The following is a 23424-nucleotide window of genomic DNA, read 5'->3' on the forward strand; positions in this document are numbered from 1 at the left end:
ATCACAGAGCCCATATTTTTGGATATCTAAAGATTTATCTTTAGTCAGATTTATCCCTAGGTAAATGGTAAGCTGCAAGTTGAGAGGAAGCAGATATCCATTTACTCCAGTTCTGATCATGCGGCAAGAATCAAAGTCAAGGACACCCTTTTGCTTGAACAGTGATGAGGGTATTGAGACACACAGACCTCCTTATATGCTTACTGGAAGAATCTACTCTAGGTATTGAAAATGTCTTCTAAAGGTTTTCACAAATGTCTTTTTCTGCCCACTGGGCATATAGAAAAAGAAAAGAATAACAAATTAATCTGATCTAGATGTAGTAACACCAGTGTATTCTGCTATATTGTTAACATGTTCTTTTTTGCATAGCATAGTGAATTACTTGGTTTCTTTCCTAATCAAGTTGGCTCAGGGTAATGCTTAGTCCATCTGGGAGTTCACCTGCAAGTGGTGATAACTCTCACGTGAAACCAGTAAGACTTCATCAGGTACAGCAATTTTAAAAGTAAAATAACTAAAACCCTACCTAAAGAAGACTACAGATTTGTTTCTCCAATTTTGTATTTGATAATAAGAATGCAAAGAGTAATTGAGTAGATGAGTAAGGATTTTGCTGTACAGAAGCCTAAACTAGTAATGTAACATATGTAATATTATTCATATGTTCTCCTTTCTCTTTATCAATCACTGTAGGAACTTACAGTCAGAAAAGCAGCTGAAGCAAGATATGGACTGGTGGCAGTATGTTGCTATTAGTCCACTTGCAACTGATTATTCTGTAGCATCCACAGGGTGGATATGTGAGCAGAAGAGCAAAGATATGTCTAAAACAATCCTTCCCTAGGTTTAGATAGTGTCATCAAGATAATGTGTCATCTCATGCTGTTCCATCTCATCAGCTGGGTCTGCTTTAGGCACAAGCAAAGTAGGAAGCATGCAACTATAATACTGTGAAGTTTTTACTTACCTGTCTTAAGTGTCCCTGATTATGAGCAGTGTGGTTCATCAAGGTGAATGAACCTTGAAGAGATGATGAACTCATCTCTTACATAAAAAATGTGTAATCACAATCAAGAAAACTGACGAGTTTATGAATTAATCAATTTCTTCCTGGGCCAAAGATGCAGACTGGTCAAGTTTTCATGTTAAGCACATCAGATCCTTGTGTTCTCACACTGAAGCAGAAACCCAGGTATTTGCAAGGCAATACCACTTCCAGCCTACAGCTACTCCCACTAGGGACTGCAGTTTGGAGCTCAACTCTCCCAGGGAATGGCAGGTCAGATAGAAAAACAGTGTGCACAACTGCAGCCAAAAGTAAATACTCTAATGGCCCACATCTGTTGCATGATCCATGAGGCAAGAGAGCTGGCTCCAGTTAATAAGTCTGTGGTATCTTGAAGAATCTGCAGAAAAAGAACAGAAGATTATACAAATGAAAATTACTCTGCAATTAAATCACACAGAAACCTAACAAAGTTAATCAATACTTAGCCAAATATTTTTAGGTAGTTGCTTTTTCTGAAAAATGTACACACAGAAATGGACATGAAACACTTTGTCGTCTGGGGCTGAAAAGACTTGAGTCCAACAGAGGTAACATGGATGAAGTTATCACCCTTAACAAGTATTGCAATTTCATCAAAGAAATCAAAGAGTTCTGAGAAATGTTGGGGGTTTTCCCACAGCTTTTCTCAAATCATCAGCACTTTCTCTAAAGAATATATGCAATATAATCAGGTTATCTCTTAATCTTCCTATGTTCTTTAAGATCCTTACTGTATAATCAACCCTTACACTATTTTTTGCATTATTTTAGCTGCTCGCTCACCCAGTTTTCAGCTTTCTTTTTTAGACATTGGAGAAATCAGAACTACTCTTAGTAACATAACATAAAACACACAAATATTTAACAAATAATTGTTAGAGAGGCAAAATCATTCCTGTATTCTTCTTTACCAGTCTACTGTTTTGCCCTTGCTATGACCACTATTCTTTTCTACAAGTGTTGTCCTACTTTCCTGCCAAACCCCATTTTGCAGGTCAGCCCTGAAAGCCTTACTTTAGAGGATATTTTCACTGGTCTGTGGCTGCAGCTGCTCTGCATTGATGAAGGTCAGGTAAAGGTTCAGCAAAAATGAGCAGTTAAATAGAGGTGACAATTTTAACAAACAGGTTATGTGAATGTGGCAACACTGACTGAAAGAATTGTAGTAGTATCAAAACAGAGGCAGCCATGTTTAGAGAGCATCTTCAAAACAACTTCTGCATCTTAGAAGTGTTGCATTCCCTCTGAATAATAAGTAATTTTCTACTAAAATGTATTTCAAGTATGGTCAGTTCCTTCATGTAATTCTTAACAAAATGATATTACAGGCTAGATAGGTCCTGGACTGGACTGAACAGCAGAAATTGCATCTTTGTCATCATAACAATATGATTTAAATTGCCAAATAATGTTTTTAAAGAAAGAACAAAGGAAACTGCTCTAGTCATGCTGTTTTGATGAAATTGAAGTTGTGATGAAACTAGATTTTGATTTCACTTTATCCAGTTATATGCATTTTCATTTATTTTGATACTTTCACTTTTAATATTTAATAATATTACTTTTTCTTTAAAAAAATATTTGTTCAATGGTAATTGGATTGTATCACTTAATGTAAAATCTATGCCACTATCATAAAGAAATACATCATTAAATGTAATGGTTTATTCATGTTTAAAATAATAATCTCCATCTACTTTTCTCTCTGCAGGGAAAAATGACATTTTTGGAGAAATGGTACATCTTTACGCAAAACCAGGAAAGTCAAATGCAGATGTGAGAGCTTTAACTTACTGTGACTTACATAAGATCCAGAGAGAAGATCTACTAGAAGTTTTGGATATGTACCCTGAATTTTCTGATCTCTTTCTCACCAATCTAGAACTGACCTTTAATCTGAGAGATGAAACTGCAAAGGTACATATAAGTGATTATTTTTCTTAATAATGGGCCAAATCTTTCCATCAGTAACAAAACTTGAAAATTGCATTTGAAAAACCAAAGTTAGAAAAATTAAAGGCTAAAATCCTGAGGCCAACTCCTATATTAAAAAAATATACTCACCTGCTGAAGTCAGTTAAAAACAACAGAAGTCGATGAAATTATTCGGATAATGTTAATCTAACAGGATTTGGTTCTATATTTAAATAGTATTAAAGCTTCACCCAGAAGGATTTTGTTAAAGCCATGGAAAATATGGCTTTTTTCAGATGACTACAGCCTAGGTCACCACAAGGGGAACTTTTGACACTAAATATAATTGTACATCCATAAAATAAGGATAAATCAGATTAGCCAGATTCATTCTGTGTCTAGGAATCAAAAATATTTAATTGCCTTTAAAACATGAATTGTTAATTCTCTTATCTTGGAGTGCACTCTACCTCCTAGGAGACTAAAAACTTACAAGGGTCTTTTCAAATTTCAGTCAGTCTTCATATTTGCAAGGATTTCTTGGTCTCATTTGTTACCACAGTGACAGTCCTAAATGTTCCCTTTTGCCCAAATTGCATCTTCAGGAAAGTCAAAAAATCACCAGTGTTTCCTTATTTCAGACTGGCAGGGTGAGTCTGACTTGGGAAAGAAAGTGGACGTTTGGCCAAAAAGGGAGTGGGGAAAGGCAATTGCTGAGCTCGTGCTACTGAGGCTAAAGCCTTCCCTACAAGGTTGCAGGTACCACCTGACGTGGACTACACTGCCCACAGAATGACTAGTTCCCATTTCATTATTTCTGAGATACTGTTATTTCATAGTTTCCAACTATACTTTAAGGGAAAACAGAGGTTCAGTGAGATTTTGGCCTCAAAGGCCTTCTGAGAAACAAGGAGAAAAGAGCACTAATGTTTAGGCCTTAAAAGATAGGGACATCTTTGCTAATTGAAACAAATATAACTTCTGACAGTAAATATCACTTCTCTTCATGATGAACCCTTTTAATAAAATATCATTCTGAATGTAAAAGACAAATTATATTCTTTATTTTCAAAGTTATCCTTTTTTATGTATTGTAAAGGTCATAATTATTAATTACATCTGAAATACAATACAATAAATGTATAGTTTAGTGATAAATTTAAGTTAAAAGAAAATGTCCTCATATTTGAAAAATTCTTAGAGGATAAATTCACATTAATGGTTTTAGTCTGAGTAATTACTTCTTGCAATTACATTGTCATTAATGTTTTATCATTATTTTTTCCTTATATCTGAGTAAATTGAAAAAAATCCATCTTCTGTTTTGTGGTGTAAAATACAAAGAAAATTCACACTGCTTACGTATCTTAGAAATTTTTCAGTTGTTATTTCTTACTGCTGTACCAGCCACTAAGAAAAAAAACACTATTCTTCACAGAAACAAAAAGGGAAGAAAGGCTCACCCATGCTTCTGAGCTTACAAAATCACAGTTTTTAGCAATTTCACTTACTTTCCACTGTCTATTGCAATCCAGAAAATCATCCCCCAAAAGACAAAATGAGCACATTCTCATCTTCAAAACATCACTCAGATCTAAATTTATTATCTGAATAATAGGTGCTTCTGCCTCAGTTTCTGCTCCTGTCCTCCTATTTGTGTAAAAGCATCTTTTTCCTCCTGCAGTTATTCTACCAGTGGGCCACCATTGTAAACCTCACCAGGTTTACCATTAAGGGAATAGCAACAAGTAAACACTTCCCACTTCTTTCCCTCTGCCCTTCTCCCACATGCCAATTTGCTTACTTGAGTGGTATGGGAAACCTCAGTAGCAAAGGAAAGGGAAGTAGGTTGAAGCCTATGCCATAGGTATGTACACAAAGAGCTCAACTGGTGTTATATTTGCTTATTTATAAATTTTTTAGTTTTAAATAACTAGGGGGAAAAAAAGACTTAAATGCATCTTGGTTTTATTATGGAAAGAAAGCACAGCCTGTAAGATGAATACAAAAATGCAAGATTGGGTTCTGGTATGGCAATGAGTATCTGAATGATCTAACCCTGCTAAAGAGGAAGGAAGGATCTACAATGATAAAGCAATGAGGCGTAAAGTGCCTCATGCTTGTCAGCCTTATATTTACTGTTGTAAAGTTTAAACTTTATAATCATTACTATGTAGTTAAATACAAATATAATTGCAATCAGCTACCACATTATTTCTTTCAATAGTATATATTCTCTGTTAGAGGTTTGGTGGGGTTTTTTGCCATTAATTTCTCTAAGATTAATTAAACCACGTCTGTGCAAGTTCATGGAAGATGATAACACGTGAACATATGTACTTCCATGTAAATTTATTATCAGGTTAATTTTATTTCACCATGAGATGGTGACATTTTTGGTTTGGGTCAATTTGCATAAAGTTTTTAATGTTAGCCTTGGGCAATACCATTAGCTGGGGATGGAGAGGTTGATGCAAACTGACTGTAATACTGCCTTTCTTAAAGCTTGAACATGATTAATAGCCAATCACCTATTACAAACCTGCCCTTTTTAGATGGGACTAATCTGTCATTTTGTTTCATATTTCATTAAACAAGTCTGACCTCGTAATAAGATCACAAACTACTAATGATACAGATGGAGATAACTGCAAACTACGAAGACGGAAATTGTCCTTCCAAAGTGAAATAGAGAAAGGTAATTAACTTCATTTCTTACGTTAGACAGAACTGCTTCATTATTCATTGGTATTTCACTTGGTAATGCTGGGTACATTAGGGTCCCATGTTGGATGTTACTGCAGCAGCCCTTGAGAATCCAACTAGGCAGTAAAAATACTCAGTGCTTTATCCTCTATACGCTCAAATAGATGGATATTTCACCCTTCCATGACTTCACATCTATCTGTGCAGAGCTGTTCAAAGGTTAAGTTACCTTAGTGCCTTTGAAATATACATATATATACATGTATATTATCTCAAACAATATTTATTTTCTGAGGCGCCATGTTTTAAACTCTTTGGAGAACCTAGTTTATTGGATTATTTCATTTCCTTAGAAAAGTGCTTTGTTGAACTTGATGCTAGGTAGGGTTTCCTCCCTGGAATTAAAATATTTTAAAATTTTAAATTTTAAATTTTAAAATATTTTGGGACACAGTAGATTCACCATAGTCCAATTTTTATTCATATGGTAATGTGTAAAAGGTTGTCCTGGCAAAAGTTGAGGTAACGTTTTATGTGCTTACATTCACCTTAGTGGCTTTTGGGACTAATGAAGGAAAAATCAGTGAAATATTAAACTATTTCATAATATTCAGTACTGCTAAATACCAGGAACAGTAGAGAGTTGCTATGGTCAAACAGCAACAGTCATAAAGACAGCTAAACTGATACTCATAGGATTTTCATGTTTATTTAGGAAAACACAATTCCTTTATTATCATCACACATTTATGGTTGAATGGTTTGTTTGACAAATTACTGTTTCTGGTATGCTTGTCTTTTACACTCCACAAACTTCAATCCTAAATGCAGCATAATACCAATTTATAGAGTGGCAGAGTAGCTGATAATAAATGGGAGCACTTTAAACATACATAGTAGGTATAATGCTTGATGAAGAAAGGCTCTAATCCAGAGTATGGCTATTCAGAACAATGACATTGCTGTTTGATCAGAGAAGCGTCTTTAGGGCAGGAAGCCAAGACTGACAACAAATCTGTCAGGAAAATGTCCCCATGAAATATTCAATCTGCTCCTCACAAAGAATCTGTTGACAGAGGTGCTTTGCCTGACTAACCTTCACATTTCTTATGAGAAAACATATGCTGCCACCTAGACAAGATGGAAGTGATCTTTCATGTTGTGCGTGCTGCAGAATTACAAATAGGCTACTCAGGTGTCAATGTGGTTCCAAGACCCCTAGGCTTGTATCATTCTTGCCCAGTCGACTACACTGAACATCTTCTTTGAAACATTTATTTGCATTACTTTTGAAAGAACATAATTTCCCACTGTTTTGTCTCTGAAAAAAATACTTCCACCACTGGGGAAGAAGAGACAAGACTGACACAAGCTCCTTAGTCCTGGCAATGATTTTATACCACCTGGTAATGTCTAAGTTAGGTAGAAGTGAGGTACATACAAAGTCCATCTGAGGAAAGGATGATATTGTATGAGTCCTTTGCCAAGAACTGCTTATTCTTTTGGCCCAGTGGCTTACTGCCCCTCTCTGGTCTCTGCTCAGAGTCCCTACATGTTCCCATAGCTGCAGCAGACACCTCACAGTCACAGATCTTCAGGGTCCTTTTCTGTGGCCCATCCTACATCCTCTATGAGGCTGTAGAGTACTAGAGGTAATACTGGTTTGTAAATCAATATTCTATTGATGTCAACCCTTTAAATGTAGGAGGGAGTGGCATCATATTTTGATAAATATTTGAGGATGATCCTGCAGAGTTTTTCAGAAGAACTGGAGTAGAAAAGACAGAGTTCCTGAACAAACAGCTGGTAAATACATTTCTGGCCACAGTATGCCAAAAGATAAAAAAATATGTGTTATATCACTACTTTTAACAATCATACTGTTTTCAGTTGGAACAGTTTGAACAGGATAGACACACCCAGAATTCTCACTTTTATATTCTGATATAATATTTTGTATTTATTTGGGGTGCTCATGAAATGGACTTCTTGCTGGCATTCTTTACTTTCATCTGTTGACCTGCTAGCATATTATGCAGCTTGAAATTGTATGGTTTCCATCTTTAGTGTGATCATCAGGGTTTTTCTCCATTTTGGAGCGCTAAAAATGGGATTGTGTTATCTCAGCCTTTAGTTCATGCTAGCCTGATTTAGACCTTGTTGCCATGGTAACTTCCTGCCTGAGTTTTTCAGGGGTTAAACCAAAATCAACACAGCTCTCTCTGTTATGCATCTGCAGTTAGTACTGCTATTTTTCTAATTCCACAAAAGACCTTCTCACTCAACATATACATATTTCCACCATTTCTTATCTGTGTCAGCGAAAATTGAACTTAGCTGCTAAGACTAGTAAGGGCTCTGTCATAATGTGATTTTAAAGGGTACAAGACTATTCAAGAGACCAACTTGTTCTCCGGCTTCCAGAATGGGTTACAATACCACAGGAGGTCCCCTGCAAATATTAATGTACACACTAGATAGTGGTTTGTACTTGCTTTCACCCAAAAGACATTCACTGCGGGTCTTTCAGAATAGGGGATGATACTTCTTGCACAGGTGCAGGTGCAGATGTAGCCAGTTGCCATAGATGCTTGACAGTCAGCCAAGACACTCTGACTGCTTAAAATTAGCAGCATTCCTGCCTGGCAGTTCCAAACAAAGCTCTCAGCTGGGCTGACAAGTTAGTCTCTTGCTGAAAACTGAGGGACAACAAGCTGCTCCATCTATATCCAGTTGTCATTTTCAGCAGTGCAGAATACAACCCTTTCTTGCCCATTTCTCATTTTTCTCTGGCAGTTCTGCAGGAATTTGCTAATTTCAAAGGAAATACATTCAGGCAAGAAGTTTCTGTTGCTCTTCTAGTTCTGAGTGCAGATCTATTATTCTATGCTGAATGGGACATTACTAGAGTTGTTTACATGAATATGAAATCCAATATACAGGTGAAAAACACAGTGTAAACAGGCTCACTGAAAGCCTGAAAACTTGAGGCTTTGAAAAGACTTCTGCAGAGTTCAACCACTATCACTTCTGCTTTTTAACTTTTTGTTAAAAGTTGGCTCTAAAATCTTAATCTTCTTGGGACAGTTCCAGTGTCAGCTGGCCCAGAAAACTCATAACAAGGAAATTTTAGTTCCATAGATGTGATTTTAAAAGACTACAAAAAGTTCTCACAAAATCTTATTAAACTGGATGTTGCACTTACCCTGCTGACACAGGCTGTAACAATCGTTATATAAAATACATCTTGCAGTGTTTCATTTTTAGAATGTTGTAACATAAGTAAACTCATATAGTGCTCAATTTTATTTTGAAGAGTTATGTTTCCTGACCAGACTTTTCAAAAAGTGTCTACTGATCTGTTCTCAAAGTAAGAACAGAAGCCAGAGTTCTAATAAACTTCTAAATGAATCCTGATTAGTATAACTACCTTAAGTGTGCATTGGTTGTAGCTATTACTCAGGCTAAGAAGCCAAACCATATTAACACAGCTTTATTACAACAAGGTATCCAGAGGGCATTGGCTCTGGATATAGAAGACAAGGAAACCTTTCAGGAACTGGTTCTCCTACCTAAAACCATGAAGTGTAGTGATTCTAAGAGAATGGGGAAACACCCCCTGCCCCTGTTCTTTCCTATTCTTGTCCCCTTCATCAACTTACTTATCTAAATGGTTACTTTATAAACAGATGACTCAGCCAAGCACTGTGCCGTGTCCCCAGAAAGAAAGTAGGGTAAGAATCTGGAGAAAAATTGAAGCTGTTACTTAACTGTGTTAAACTGTTAGCACTTTGCTGATGCAGTTGGCTTGGGCTTAATTAGAAAAGAGTTTCTAATATTCAGCCATAGTGTCAGGTCCTTAAATGGCCAGGAAACAATTATGATGTTGGCAGGCAGCACATGGCTGGAAACGAGACCTCACATCCCCAAAATCGTACCTTAAGCATGAAACCTCTAACAGGAAAGTAGTCAACAGAGAGCCCATCAGCACAGTGCTCCATCTGCTTCTATTACTGTTGTTGTTATTGCTATTACCACAGTGCCTAGGAGCCATCTCAGGGAGCTTCCATAGAAGAGTCTTGTTTCCAGGAGCTGCTTCCAGAGAGGCTGTTTCCAAAGGCCAAATCTGGTCAAAATGTTGTATCCAGTCACATATAGCTGTAGCCATCCTTCAGAAAATAAATAGTAATAATAGTGCTACAGTGAAAGATAAATTCATTATAAAAAAATAGTAATCTAAGCTTGATTGGAGAACTGCTTTGACCTTTCATTCTGAAGAGTGTGGTTATAATGGTTATAATTTTCACTTCTGATTTTTTTAAGTATAGCAGTATTTCCTGAAGTATAAATTAAGAATTGTCCTTCCATCACTATCTGATTAGCATTAAAGTTGATACAAAACCAGACAGAGCAAAGAAAATGCAGAGAGAAGGCTGTCCCTCCGTCCCTAGCATCTCACTGTACTGAAAATTGCACAAAAAAATAAATTAATTATTTCATACTCACTCCAACTTTGAAATTCTTGGCTTTTAAAATGCATCTCAAATTCAGTTATTCAAAACTAGCTCTTTCCTAAGTCCATTTAAAAACAGAAACATGGATCCTTATGGAAAAGTTACCCAGACTTTAGTCCATGATGATTGGGGAAGGTTTCAGTGTCTTCTGTTGTTCCCTATTTCCAGAATCACCCAAACTTTCATAGCTCAGAGAGGAAGCACAGCAAAGGACACATTAACTTACCAAATTCTCACAAGCAGCACTGGTACAGAACAGTAATTCAAACAGCTCTCTCTGGTACAGTTCATTTCCTCCATCACTATCTAATCTACTGTAACCTTTCACCAAAATTGTCAGAACTTGCTATAACATGGAATTTCATTAGTTTTTATCTGTATCTATCTATGTTTGCAGTATATATATACAGATATATATATGCAGACTTTCAACCTCCCAAATTATGAATGAAACTGGAATTCAATGAAGCTTCTATCATTAAAAACAATTATAGAAAAGGAACTCTAAACCTTTTTGCTACTGAGAGAAGAAAATATTTTAGCCTTCTTAAAATACTTCCAGTAACTACTTTTCTTAGAAATAGAGATCTTCCTTCATAGTTTCTAGACAGACAATATTTTTCCTTGGTGTTAGTCAAACACCACACATGTATCTGACAGTACATTTGTAAGTAGGGGGTCCTAAAGATAGGTGGGAAATTTGAAGGGAAGCATAATGAGTAGAAGTGAGGAAGAAGGAGGAAAACAAATATGTGTTGAAGAATATAAGAATTTCAACAGCTCTGGTTTGAGGAACTGTTGTAAGTCTCTGGCATTGTTTCAGATTTTGAGGTCTGACAGGTCTACAGACATCTAAATGAAGGTGCTAAAGCAGGACTTCTAGATATACAAATTCATGTGTTTGGTGGAACTGCAGACAAATTACAGATTCACAGAATCACAGAATATGCCAAGTTGGAAGGGGGACCCACAAAGATCAGAGTTCAACTCTTAGCCCTGCACAGGACTACCTCCAAGAGTCACACCATGTTGCCTGAGAATGTTGTCCAAATGCTTCTTTAATCCTATCATACTCCCTGGGGAGCCTGTTCCAGTGCCCAACCACCCTCTGGGTGAAAAAGCTTTTTAAATTATCCAACCTAAACCTCCCGTGACACACCTTCAGGGTAAGTTGTAGTGCTTTCTGATGTTTGAGAAGAGTTAAATGTCTCTACAGACAAGACCAAAATCAGTTTTCAGACAAATTTTCTGGTAGCAAAGGTGGAGTAGCTCTCATTTCAAATGTTGCATACAAAAGGAAGTCCTGAGTTTTATCTATTCCTCATCATGCATTTGTAAAGATTGTGGGGATCATGTCCTTCTCACACTGGAAAACAAATCCACTGAAGTTCCTCATACTGTTTACCATAAGATTGTTTGCAGTTTTTTATTTCATATATATATATATATATATGTCATAAAACAATTTCATTGTTTTAATAATCTATTTCAAAGGAATACAAATTAGTTTAATGTTTTTCTTCTATTCTTACAGAAAGGAACAATATGGCAAAAAAGGTTCACCATGTTGCCTTAAAATAGCAACACTTATCTTAACACTTAATGACCAGACACAGTTGCTTTTTATTTTCATGTTTACAGGCAGTCAGCTTCCTCCTTTTTCATAGTCTTCTATTAGCCTATGAAGGCTTATCAGTAGGCACTCAGCTGTATTTACAAATGTACTCTATACCAGTCACATTCAACTAGTATGAAGCAAACAGCAAGGAGAAAAAAAAAAAAGGGAGGATTTTAATTAGCAGTTTAATGATCCTAAACTCCCTGACTGGCATTCTGTGTAGTTTAGTCTGCATACAACTTGAATAGATAGATTTCTCTGGAATTACCCCTCATATACTGGTCCTGCTCCACAGTACTGGTACTATTTTGATATTAGATAAATATTATAATATTCTTACATCATTAAGTGAAAAGCAGTGATTTCAGGAACTAGTATTAGCATTTTCCCTGACTGATTTTATGCTGCTCCTCATCTATATGATGAAAAACATAGGCATGGTTTGATCACCAGTGTTCAAATTATGCATCAGAAGCTTTTGAGCTTTTGATCTTTGAAATTTTGCACTTTTTCAACCCTGCTTGTGGTATTGTATTTACCATACTATCTGAACTACTTGATCACTGACTTTTCCTTTAAAATATTTGCTGCCTGTGGTGCGTGGGTGGGCACACAGGCATTTTTCTGCTCTCTGACAAGGTAATGGACATTTTTAAATTAAAGAACACATATCAAATCGTCATGATGACTAGCAGATACTTTGTTCATGCATAGAAAGACAGATTGACCATCACAGGAATATTTGTGAACATCACACAAGAAGAGCTTGCAACAGTTGAATCGAAACACTTGCTGGGCATTTGAAGATCTCCAGACATTTTGAGCCTTTAGCCATCCTTCCATCCAAGTCACAGTGGGCATTTCTCCTTACCAAAGAATGCACTTGGTGTAGTGTAAAATAATACAGTAGGGTTTTTCAAAGGAAAGGGAAGATGTCATTTCTACTGAACAGATTAATAGTTATGCAGATCATGTTAATGATAAGAATTGTCTGCTTTATGGTTTGGAATATAAATTGCTTTCTGTGGGAGTAAGGAAGTCATTCACCTCATTTCCTGCACAAAATTGAATTTGTCTCAGCATATTACAGGACTTTTTATTGGATGGCTGAAAAGGAGTAAAAATCTACCACCTTCTGAAACACTAGGCTACATAGCTGGCCTGATTAAGTATGATAAATTCCAGTTAATGAAATTACAGCAGTATTAAACCACGCTTCTCCACATGTAATAAATTACTGGCACTTTCACCAATATTGTTTGCAGCAGACTAATACATTAAGAGAAAATGTATTTAGATCATGCAGCCTGGCACTGTCTGAATAATGCAAAATTTTGATACTACAGACCCTGTCACACAAAAAAATTCTGCCTGATCTCTGGTAACCATCCCACCAAGCTGGATTTTAATGCCAGTATTTCTGTGAGTCAATGTCATATCTATATGATCCAGACTTGTGACAACCCCATTTCTTCCCTTCCTTTGCCAGTGCATGTACGAAAAGCACTACACAAACCTTCTGATAATTACTTTGAAGATTTTGGAATTTCCAGACAGCAAATGTCAGAGGACATTGCCTATAAACTTGCCAGGCATCCAAAACACATAACAGGCCAAAACAAGTCCCATAAAGAATGTAAATTATGTTTGTACATATTTGGTAAAGCAGGAAGTTACAAAATAATCATCTTCAGTAAAACATAGTTTCTAGCAATCAGAATCAGAGAGTGAAACTTGTCTTACTGCAAAAGGAAAGAGGAAGCACTAGAATTCGGGGGTGGGGAGGGGAGGCGGAGTTTAATGATTACATTTGGAAGCAGAATAGAAAGGGAAAAAAGAAACCTTTTGAAACCTGGAGTCTGTATGACAGAAAGTGAACTTAACCATACATACACAGATAGAAAACTTCTCTTCTGGAAAATTCATTCCAAGCCAATTACTGGGCTTCATTACAAAAGGAAGGAGAAACTGGATAAATTCATATTTTGAATAAAGCACTACCTAGATATTATTTGTAATTTATTTTCCACTGAGGTACAGAGGCACTGCTAAGGTGTTTACATCATCATCAGGTCCTGAAGAGTTAATTAAAAAGAGCAGTTTCTATTTTAATTCATACTCTAGGTGCAGAGTATCACAAGATTATCCTCCAGACAGAAGAATCTTTAGCATTAAATATGAGTCTTTTGAAAAGAAAACAACTTTTGACTCTCTGAGCGTAACCAGATGGCTAGAATATAAAGCAATGGCAGTAAAGCCAAAGATGTCTATTTTGAAATAGATCAGCTGATGAACAAATCTTCCCTGATTTCAATAGGCAGGACCCTAAATTCAAAATATTTCTGCTTTCCTTCTCATGCCAGTGAGTTCATTGTACTTGGACAACATTTGGAAAATAAAATATTCTGTTGTTCTGATACAAGTGGAGACTAAATGCAGGGATATCAACTCAATAACCCTGCTTTTACAGCAGTGTAGCTATTAGCAGAACCTGGCTTCATGTTCCTAGATATTTTAGTATTTTATGAATCTGACAGATAAGACAGTCTACTATAATTCAGCTGCTATACACTTTTTTTCACTAGAGTCTCAATGACCTCTTCTTAAAATGAGGCTACTGATTGATTTGTATTCCACAGAGTGCTCATTACAGCTGCCGTTACTGCACAAAATCCTATGAACATAAAGAATTACCCTAAAAATTGGCAATTTCAAGCTTTCATTAGAAGGTCTTTTTCACAGGTTGAAGTCACTCAAACACTAAGTAATTAAGACAATTTACTGTAGCGTGACTGTATGTGTTTCAGCATATATTCCCACAAGAAAATCCATGGAAGACATCTACAATAGAATTTTCTTATGAAGATTTCTTTTGCTTTTGTACTGTTTTGCTGATGGAATTGCAGAGAACATAGCATTTGACTCTCCAGTCTGAGCATCCCACAAGAGCCCCCAGTGCTGGTCCATTTGCATTTGTTTTGACACCTTTGCAGTAGGACAGTATCATCAGTATCACTTACAGTCAGTACTCCTGCTTAACAGAAGCCAAATAAAGGCCAGGGTTGTGTTAATCACCCTTGGAGATTCTAGAGGGTAAAGGAGGCCTGCTTTGTTATTGGGTTTATTTTGTTCACCATTACCTGCCCTCACTGCTCACAAATGTCTGGACCCTTGCAGGATGCTCTTTAGAAATACTGCTCTCTTTTTATTTGCAGACAAAGAGATGAGGCCACAGTTTCATTTCCTTGCAGTGACCAGAAAACAGAGAAGAAACCCAGGGAATATACTAAATGTTGTATTAGCCACTGCCGTAGGCTGTAAAGACTACAGACTATCCAGAGCTATGTTGATTAGTAATTAGCACAAAGCAGATGGGAAATCATGCTGTCTCCCCAGGAAGTTAATGCAAACTAGTTACAGTATTTATATGTTGTTGAGACTACCCTGTGAAAATGTGTTTTAAATAAATAGCAAAACTGAAATTATCTTGACATTTCAGTTAAAAATAGGTAAAACCAAATACTGAATTGGAAATTAGCTTCCAGTTTATGCTGAAAAGAGATCAAGATTTCTCCATATTCATAAATGATTGTTCTTGGGTTTAAATCCTATTTAACCTTTACAATGTGTTTTTGGAGGTATCTGTTTTAAATCTAGGCTTACTTGCCACTTCTTCAGAGAACTGAATCTGCTATTGCTCGCTACAGGCCTTGATTGTGACTCAATAAAAGATTCATTCTCAACTTGACTGGTACTCTGCTACCATATATATTACAGAATGGTTTGTACTTTTCTTATTCAAAAGATCAGATGTTCAGAGAATTTCAACTAATTCTAAAGGTTAAGGAATTTGGGCTGCTTTGGAAAGCTGTTTTGAGGCAATCCCACAGTCAGACAAGGAACTCCCTTCTTTTTGTACCAACAGGGTTTCTCTCTACCCTATCACTCCTGTAATAACAGTGGAGAAATATGTTCTCCATTTGGGTGGGCCCAGAAATTTTGGGGATGAGTGGCAGATTAATACATTAATGCATTCCCTTCTGGGAAAAGAATAATCAGCAAAAACCCTCTCCTGTGAGAATAACTTAAATGGGTATTTCTGATATCAAGTCTTACATACATGACTGTTAGCCTGTCAAGACTGTGAAAAATGCCTGACAATGAGAGAAACTGGAAAAAGGGAATATTTGATTTTTTTGTAAACTTTGGAATATAAGGCACAAGAGTACACAGGAGAACTCTGTTGGATAAAACCTTTGTTGTTTTGATATAAGCAACTTTTTGCAAAATGAATTAAGGTTTACAGACTATGAATCCTTACTAATTACACGTAAATGTCTTCTAGACTTCAAAGGAAATTTAAATCTCCTCTTACAGAATAATCAAAAAAGGCTTTAAAGTAATTTATTCTAATAGACAATGTACTTCCCATCCGATATAATAATCACGTCCATCCTCAGATGTCAATAAACTAGAGTACAATTTCATTAATTGCTTATTACTGTACACACTTGTTTCTGTTTCACAGATTATTTCAAAGAGAATGATCAGAGTGATCCTGAACCCTCAGGAGACACCAGCAGATACTATCAATCTATTAAGAAACATTTTGAGGAGAAAAAAAGTGGGTCATCATCTTTTGTGTCCTCCATTGAAGATGAGCAAAAGCCCCTGTTCTCTGGGATAGCTGACTACCCATCTGTAACAGAGAAAACCACAGAAATGGACTTTGAAGAAATGGATAATGACACAGAAGAAATTCTTATTGACAAAAGAAGCAATTCTTGCAAAGGTAATCCATCTGTTGCTCTTCTGTAAAGTTTGAGAAAACATCTCTTTTATTCTGAGTTACCAAAATAATTTTCTGAATTGTTCTAATGAATCTTTACATAATATTTACTTTTGTGTTTCCTAAAAGCTTAAGAAAAATATTTTAGATCCAAAATTATTATTTCTCAAGAGCATTAATGTAGGGACTGTGGGACTGTATTACAGAACCCTCAAAATGTCATTCAATTTTTTTTAATAAATCATCTTGTAACTGAATTACCTTAGGAAAGTAATTTAAACAAACTCTTTAAAATTGTCCACTGGTACTGGTCTTCACTGAGTGCCCACAGATGAAAATCGCATACAAAGCAGTAAAGAATCTCTCAAAGGGTGTTTAATTGTGCCAAGATTGGATGACAGTAAAAAATTCTAAAGAACAAGATAAACCTAGTGATTGTTGCACATGCACCAAAAAAACGTTTTCAGGTAACTAGTTTCACTTGCTGCATTGACAAGACAAAACAAAAATTAAGTGGAAAAAAAAGCATAAAAGCTTGAAAGAATGCTATCCTATTTTGCTGCATATGATGGTTAGAGTGCCATTACATCACACAGAACAAATCGTGGCTTCCATAAGTAACACACAAGAATAAAGATTTGTATATGACAAATTATCAGAAACTATTAAGCAATCTCAGACACTTTTATATGGAGTTAAATCACATAATTAAAATTACATCTAATATACTAAAATATTAATTTTCTCAGCAATGTGGAAGGAAATTAATGAAAATCTCTGGATTAATATACAATTTAAATAATGCTGCAAGTTCATTTGTAATTTTTTCAGTCTGAAGGGAAGAATTACATATTTATTGTTTAATGCTGTTTTCTCCAGCAGTTTTCATTGAGACAATTTACCCATTTAACCACCATTCAATAAACTTTAGACTTTTGGGCTATCATTTTAAATAAACCTAATGACTAATCAGACCAAACAATGATTTTTACATCTCAAGGGTATGAATATGTGAAGTCTGGTCTCCTCAAGTTAAGATTCTATAAATCTGCACCACATAAACTTGTTGCATACATATTGCAACTGGAAAGCTTACCTTTCCTCTGCCAATAGCCAGAAATGTGTCCTTGCAGCTATAGCAACATTTTCCAAGGCAACCTATTGCAGATTTTATTTGAGCTAAATTTAGCATATCTAAAGGTTATGTGTTTTGAATAAGACCATATTCTTTTTTCCACTTTGTAATTTAGCACTTCTAGTAATGTGTATGAAGGGTAATGAGCTTTCTTGAAGCTTTCATAGAAACTTCAAGATCTATATGATTAGCTTTGACTGATATAAGTTTTAAACTAAATTCTTATTCCTGCTATTAATTAGAGATTGATTATAACTTACCAGAAGAGTAGTTACAAACATAATGAAATAGTGAAATAGAGTCTGCTTGTATGTGTCCTCATATATTATGGTACCTTATAAATCTTGGATACAAAGTCACTTGTATAAAGCTACTCCAATTCATTACCACTGTGACTGATACATATTTAATTACCTTTTGTTTTGTTTTAAGCTTTGGTCATTAATTCAATGAATGGAAAGACTATTAATAATGTATTGTATAATGTGGGCAGAAACAGTATAAACATCTCTCTCATAATCCTAAAATGCAACTTTTAACTTTAAAACATATGGCTCTTTTTTGAAGGCCTAATAATTTTTCTGTAGCAGTTAGCTATATGTTAAGGAAAAATGTTATTTTCACTTGGTCATTATTTGGGCTGTAAGATTGATTCTTGAATTGTTCAAGTGGACGTAGTTATACCTTTATTGATTTAGTTCTCAGTCTAAGATTCTTCAACCCCTAGAAGTCCATAGTTGATTACAAAGTTGCAACTGCTGCCAGGCTTTTCTGGAGTTACTTATGTATCTGGAAGTACCTGAAAAGACACTTAGATCAGTACAATAACCATATTTTATAGTGTATTACCTGGCTTATAGTGTGTAATCTTATTTTGTAATTTCAGTACCATATTCATTTGCTTTTTCATAAATTGAATGTATATTAGAATAGTCTCCAAATACATATTCTGGGACAAAAAATAGCTGTGATTTGCCTGGGATAACCATAGCATTGAAAATCTGCAATTTTATTGAATGATTCATGTTGAAAAATAATCAACATCTTGATTTTTATAGGAAATTATAAACAGCAAAATGCTCCTGAAATTCACTGCTTATAAGTCCACCAGATTTACCACACCCATTGCACCTAAACCCACTGAAATTTTACCCCTGAATTTGTCATAGTCTTCTTTCTTCAGTTTGCTGAGAGCTTTCCAACCCTTCCTTGGACACTGAAAATTGTGCCATTTGTACCTCCTAAAACCAAATTACATGCTTCTGTGACACCCTTTATCTCTTTCCTTCTGTTGGCTTAAGTGGCTGAGAAGCTGAACAGGTTTCTGTGTAGCCAAGATGAAATCTTTTTCCTCTTCCTTCTGCCTGGCACATAAAATCAGTTATAGGTCATGTCATATGAAATTCAAACATTCGCTACAGCTCCAGGAAACCTGCTACCACCTGCTAACCAAAGATCAGATAATGCAACAACCACCTCTCTTTGATTAAAAAAAAAAAAAAAAAAGGAAGGTCTCCCCTTCCAATTGAAGTCATGCAGTGAGCACTCCCCTTCCTGGTTAAACCTACTTGAAATCCTAAATCTGAGCAGGCTTTATTTTTTTTCTCAATTCTCTACTTAGAGCAACACTGCTAAAAGATATTCTTGAAAAGGATTAGCTGTTAGCATTTGGACAAAACTCTTACACGTCAACCACACTGTGGTGTTTTTCTCTTTTCTTTGAAACATGGGTCTGGCTGATATGGTTGCTTAGAAAAATTTCACAGGCATGAAGTGAATGTAACCTATGCTGAGTTATCAGTCTGCAGTGCCAAGGGAACAGTTAGGAGAAGCTCTGAACAAACCATTTAGGCACTGATGTGGGATTCAAATCTGACTGCTGATGACTTATAAACAGTCAAGGATTTTTGTCCAGCTGTCTGCTGAGGAAGTAGCCTGAGCACAGTAGGAACTTTAACATGTTCTATAACTTCATATAGTTAAATAACTACAAATACAACTCTAAAGGGAGTTGTATTGAGCAGGTGTTAAACAGCCTGTTTTATCACAGCAGAGAAGAATGAGTGGTACTGAGAAATTTTTGACTGTTCACATGACAGATTCATTCAAAGTAAACTAAGGCTCGAGGTGGCAGGGAGAGCTGTAGAAAAAGCACTGTTCAACCTCATATGTCACCTGTGGGCTCTGCAAAGCTCACAGTGGTAAGTTATCTGATAAATGCAACTAATATATCCCATGATAAATGATGTGTAACCTTTCACCATCCTGGTGAACAGGACAAATGGCATAGAGCCAAGAATGTAAACTAATTAATAAATCCCCAGAGATATAAATTAAGCAAATTGAAAAAGGAAGGAGAAATAGCTCAAACCAGAAGTCCAAGCAAAAGGAAGGAGTTCTGTTTGGTGCTAATGTGCAGTGCCTGATCACAGAGATCCAAGAACTGGGAGGGTCAAGAGGGGTGGAATTTGAGTACAGCAGATAAAGGGTGAGACCTTGAGTAGTCATCATCATTTTTTTTACAAGGGGCTGGAGATAAAATATAAATGGCTCATACAAAGAGTGTTTTTAAATATTTCATACATTGTGTGTAAGATATACAAGGCTTAGAAAGGTAATTAAATTCAGCAAGATAGCTGAAACTCTGAGTAAAGTCCTAATAATGTAACTGGGATTTTTTAACTTGAAATAAATTTTTTTCTCTACCTTAATCCAAAATTTTATCTGCAGTTCAAATGGGGGTGGAGAAAAAATATTATTTACATGAAGCTTCATTTAATATTAAAATGATCTCTGGCTGACCCAGTAATGCTGAATATTTCATTCTTTTAGAAGTCCCAAATAATTAAATGAAATTAACAGGCACCTTTCACCCTGCAGTGCTATAAGAGTATCAGAGACAATGATGCAAGGATTGGCTTGGAGAGTAGTGATGCTGAAAGCTACATCAATGAAAATCAATTTCCTTTCAGAAAATAATAACCAGTACCCTTTTGCAAGCAATACAAGCTGCATTAAATGGCCCCTGTTTCAGAAAAAACATATTGCACTTCACCAACCTTGTTAAGACAAGTAGTGCTACAGTTATGGGTAAGAAAGACAGCTGGCTGAGGCCTGGCCCAGTGCTGTAAAAGCAATGAAGCAAGTCCTTTTACATCAAAAAGATAAACAGTAAATACACCTCAATACTTCATTCAAGAGAAGAGGTCTAAGTCAGGCCTCTGAAACACGCAATCAAAGACATTCAGGTATATCATTTAATGCATTTAGGTTAGAACAAATATTTATAATTTCATTGAATAACAAATTGCTAAAAAAAAAACCCTTGAGAAAATTACAGATTCATCGATAAAATAACAGAAATTAAACAAAAGGAAGAGGAGATATTCAGTGGCAGAACTCTGATGAGGCAGACCACACAAAGCTGCTTGTTTATCTACAGTTTAAAAATGTTAGCATGAATGTGACCACTTTTATTTTTCCTTAAATAGGAGTAAGAAACAAAGAGAGTTGTTCAGTCAGTGTTCCAATGTACCAATTTGCCTTCCAGGGTTTTGAGACACATGAATAAATGGGTGCTTGAGAAATGCCAACCTGTATCTAACAGTATGTATATGTTAAATATAAATCTATATTTTTATATGTTTTGTTTTTCATCAGATATCACTGATAAAAGAAACTGGGAGCAGGAGAACATCCAGGAGTACCAGGACTCCCCAGTTCAGCCAGCATTACCCCATGTTACATGGGGGATCTGTGAAACTGAAAGTGATTTTATATATGGGGAAGTGGAGAACCGATTAGATTTACTTCAAGAACAACTCAACAGGTAAAAACAGAGATAAGACCAGAAGAAATGTATAAAAGAGTACATAAAACAACTGATATTGATGATGCTACAGAAGGAATGAGTTTGTGCAGGAAGTTTCCAAAAGCATTCAGATCTTTAGAAACTCAAAAATACAAAAATATGTCTGATTGGAATATCACTTTGTTGCCTAGATGTATTCTGAGGATCCTAGATATCAACTAAGTTAAGCTTTCAAGATTCTTGGAAAACTTGATTCTGGAAAATCTGGGTATACAATTTTTAATTGATTGCCAGAATATTCATGTCTCTTACCTCTCAGTACTCACATCAGCTACTCTGAATTGCCTTGCAGGAGAACCTTTTTCCTTGATTGACTGTTTAGGAGACCATCTGTTTTTAACCGAGAAGCTGTACGCACTTGTACTTGTTGTACTGAGGCAACTAAAATTGTTAAATCTAAATCTCTCCTCATCCAGAATGTTGTTCCTAGATCATAGAATCATAGAATTGTTTGGGTTGGAAAGGACCTTAAAGACCATCTGGTTTCAACTCTGCTGCTGTGGACAGGGACACCACATATTTACATTTCTACAAAATTGTGATTTTCAGTATCTTCAGTATCTGAAGCAACTTTTCTTTCCTGGAAACCCAAAGTACACCAGATGCATGCTTTTAAAAATGTATTGCAGAGAAATTCCCTTTTTGACACATTAACTTATTTTGCAATTTATAATCAAACGCAGGAGTATGCAAAGGCAAAATATTTATATCTCTTATGACAAAAAAATGATGTTTTCTTGGTAGAATCCAATATTACCTTTGCTTAATACTGATATACTACTCATACTGGCAGCTAAGCCCCATAGCTTAGAACATCTTAAAAATATGATTCCAGAATTTTGATCCATCCTATGCTGTAATTTACCATGTAATTTCATTTAAGTTTAAATTGCCCTATGCTCAGGACAGTGGCTTTTTATTATTTTAACTCTGCAATTCCATTACTTTCAATATTTTTCCATGACAAATACTATGACACACACTCAATACTAATTATCCTTTAGTAGCTCTTCAATGGTATTCTGGGCTGTATATTTTAGCAATCAGTTTAAAGCCAGGTTAACTGCATATTGCTTCCTTCATCTACCAGAAGTCAATCAAACCATAGTATTTTTTATTTCTGAATACTATATAGTACATTTTAAAAGACAATTTTTAACACATAAGCCTAAATTGATATAATTTCTAATTGCAGTAAAGGCAAGTAATCTAACTGTAAATGTCACATAACTGAACAGCTGCAGGTTCCCCATCAACAGTATGTAGTCTTTTGGTTACATTTCCTTCCCTGAAATCTTAAGCTCTTGAAATTGAAGTCATATGTCAGATTTACGCACAGTTTTATCAGATTCTCATGCCATTTCTCAGTATTTTCTTCTGTGAGAAAATACCATTGCTACTGATAAGCTAAGAACTAAATTGTTGCATGTTTTATTAAATCATTTTATTCTGAACTCTTTTTATGTTTTTAAGGCTTTTCACGCTTTCAGGATTTTGGGCCTTGCTAGGTCTTCTGTGAACATAACAGACATTATTCTTTCCTGCCTATGTCAGATCTGACCTGCTGGATGAAAAAGCTTGGTCACTTCTCCCTGAACTCTTCCATACCAAGTTAGAGGCTTGGCATAATAATTTTTAATAGACATAGAGGGCTAGAAAGCCGCTGTACAACAAATATGTGCCTAGAGCTATCTCTGTTTCTCTTCTTTAAGCAATTGGAATTTCATGGAGACTATGGGCCAGGTATCTAAGTTTCTCCTGTTTACTTGGGTGGCATAACATGGATTTGTTTTAAATCTGGGGAAGTGGAAAGTGAAGTTTTATAT

The 23424-nt window shown here is 35.7% G+C and overlaps 1 protein-coding gene across 6 annotated transcripts in view; it reads left to right on the forward strand.

Moving 5' to 3' along the window:
* KCNH7 (potassium voltage-gated channel subfamily H member 7) overlaps window positions 1–23424 on the forward strand; it is a 223531-nt gene that overhangs the window by 195359 nt on the left and 4748 nt on the right. For all 6 annotated transcript variants that reach the window (XM_050339735.1, XM_050339737.1, XM_050339736.1 and 3 more), the window contains 4 exons: window positions 2763–2968; window positions 5564–5663; window positions 16332–16595; window positions 21388–21556. In XM_050339735.1, coding sequence (XP_050195692.1) covers window positions 2763–2968; window positions 5564–5663; window positions 16332–16595; window positions 21388–21556 — 739 coding nt within the window. The remainder of the gene's footprint in view (window positions 1–2762; window positions 2969–5563; window positions 5664–16331; window positions 16596–21387; window positions 21557–23424) is intronic.

The sequence above is a fragment of the Myiozetetes cayanensis genome, unplaced genomic scaffold (assembly GCF_022539395.1).
Source record: "Myiozetetes cayanensis isolate MyiCay16 unplaced genomic scaffold, myiCay2020 scf9, whole genome shotgun sequence".
Classification (NCBI taxonomy): Eukaryota; Metazoa; Chordata; class Aves; order Passeriformes; family Tyrannidae; genus Myiozetetes; species Myiozetetes cayanensis.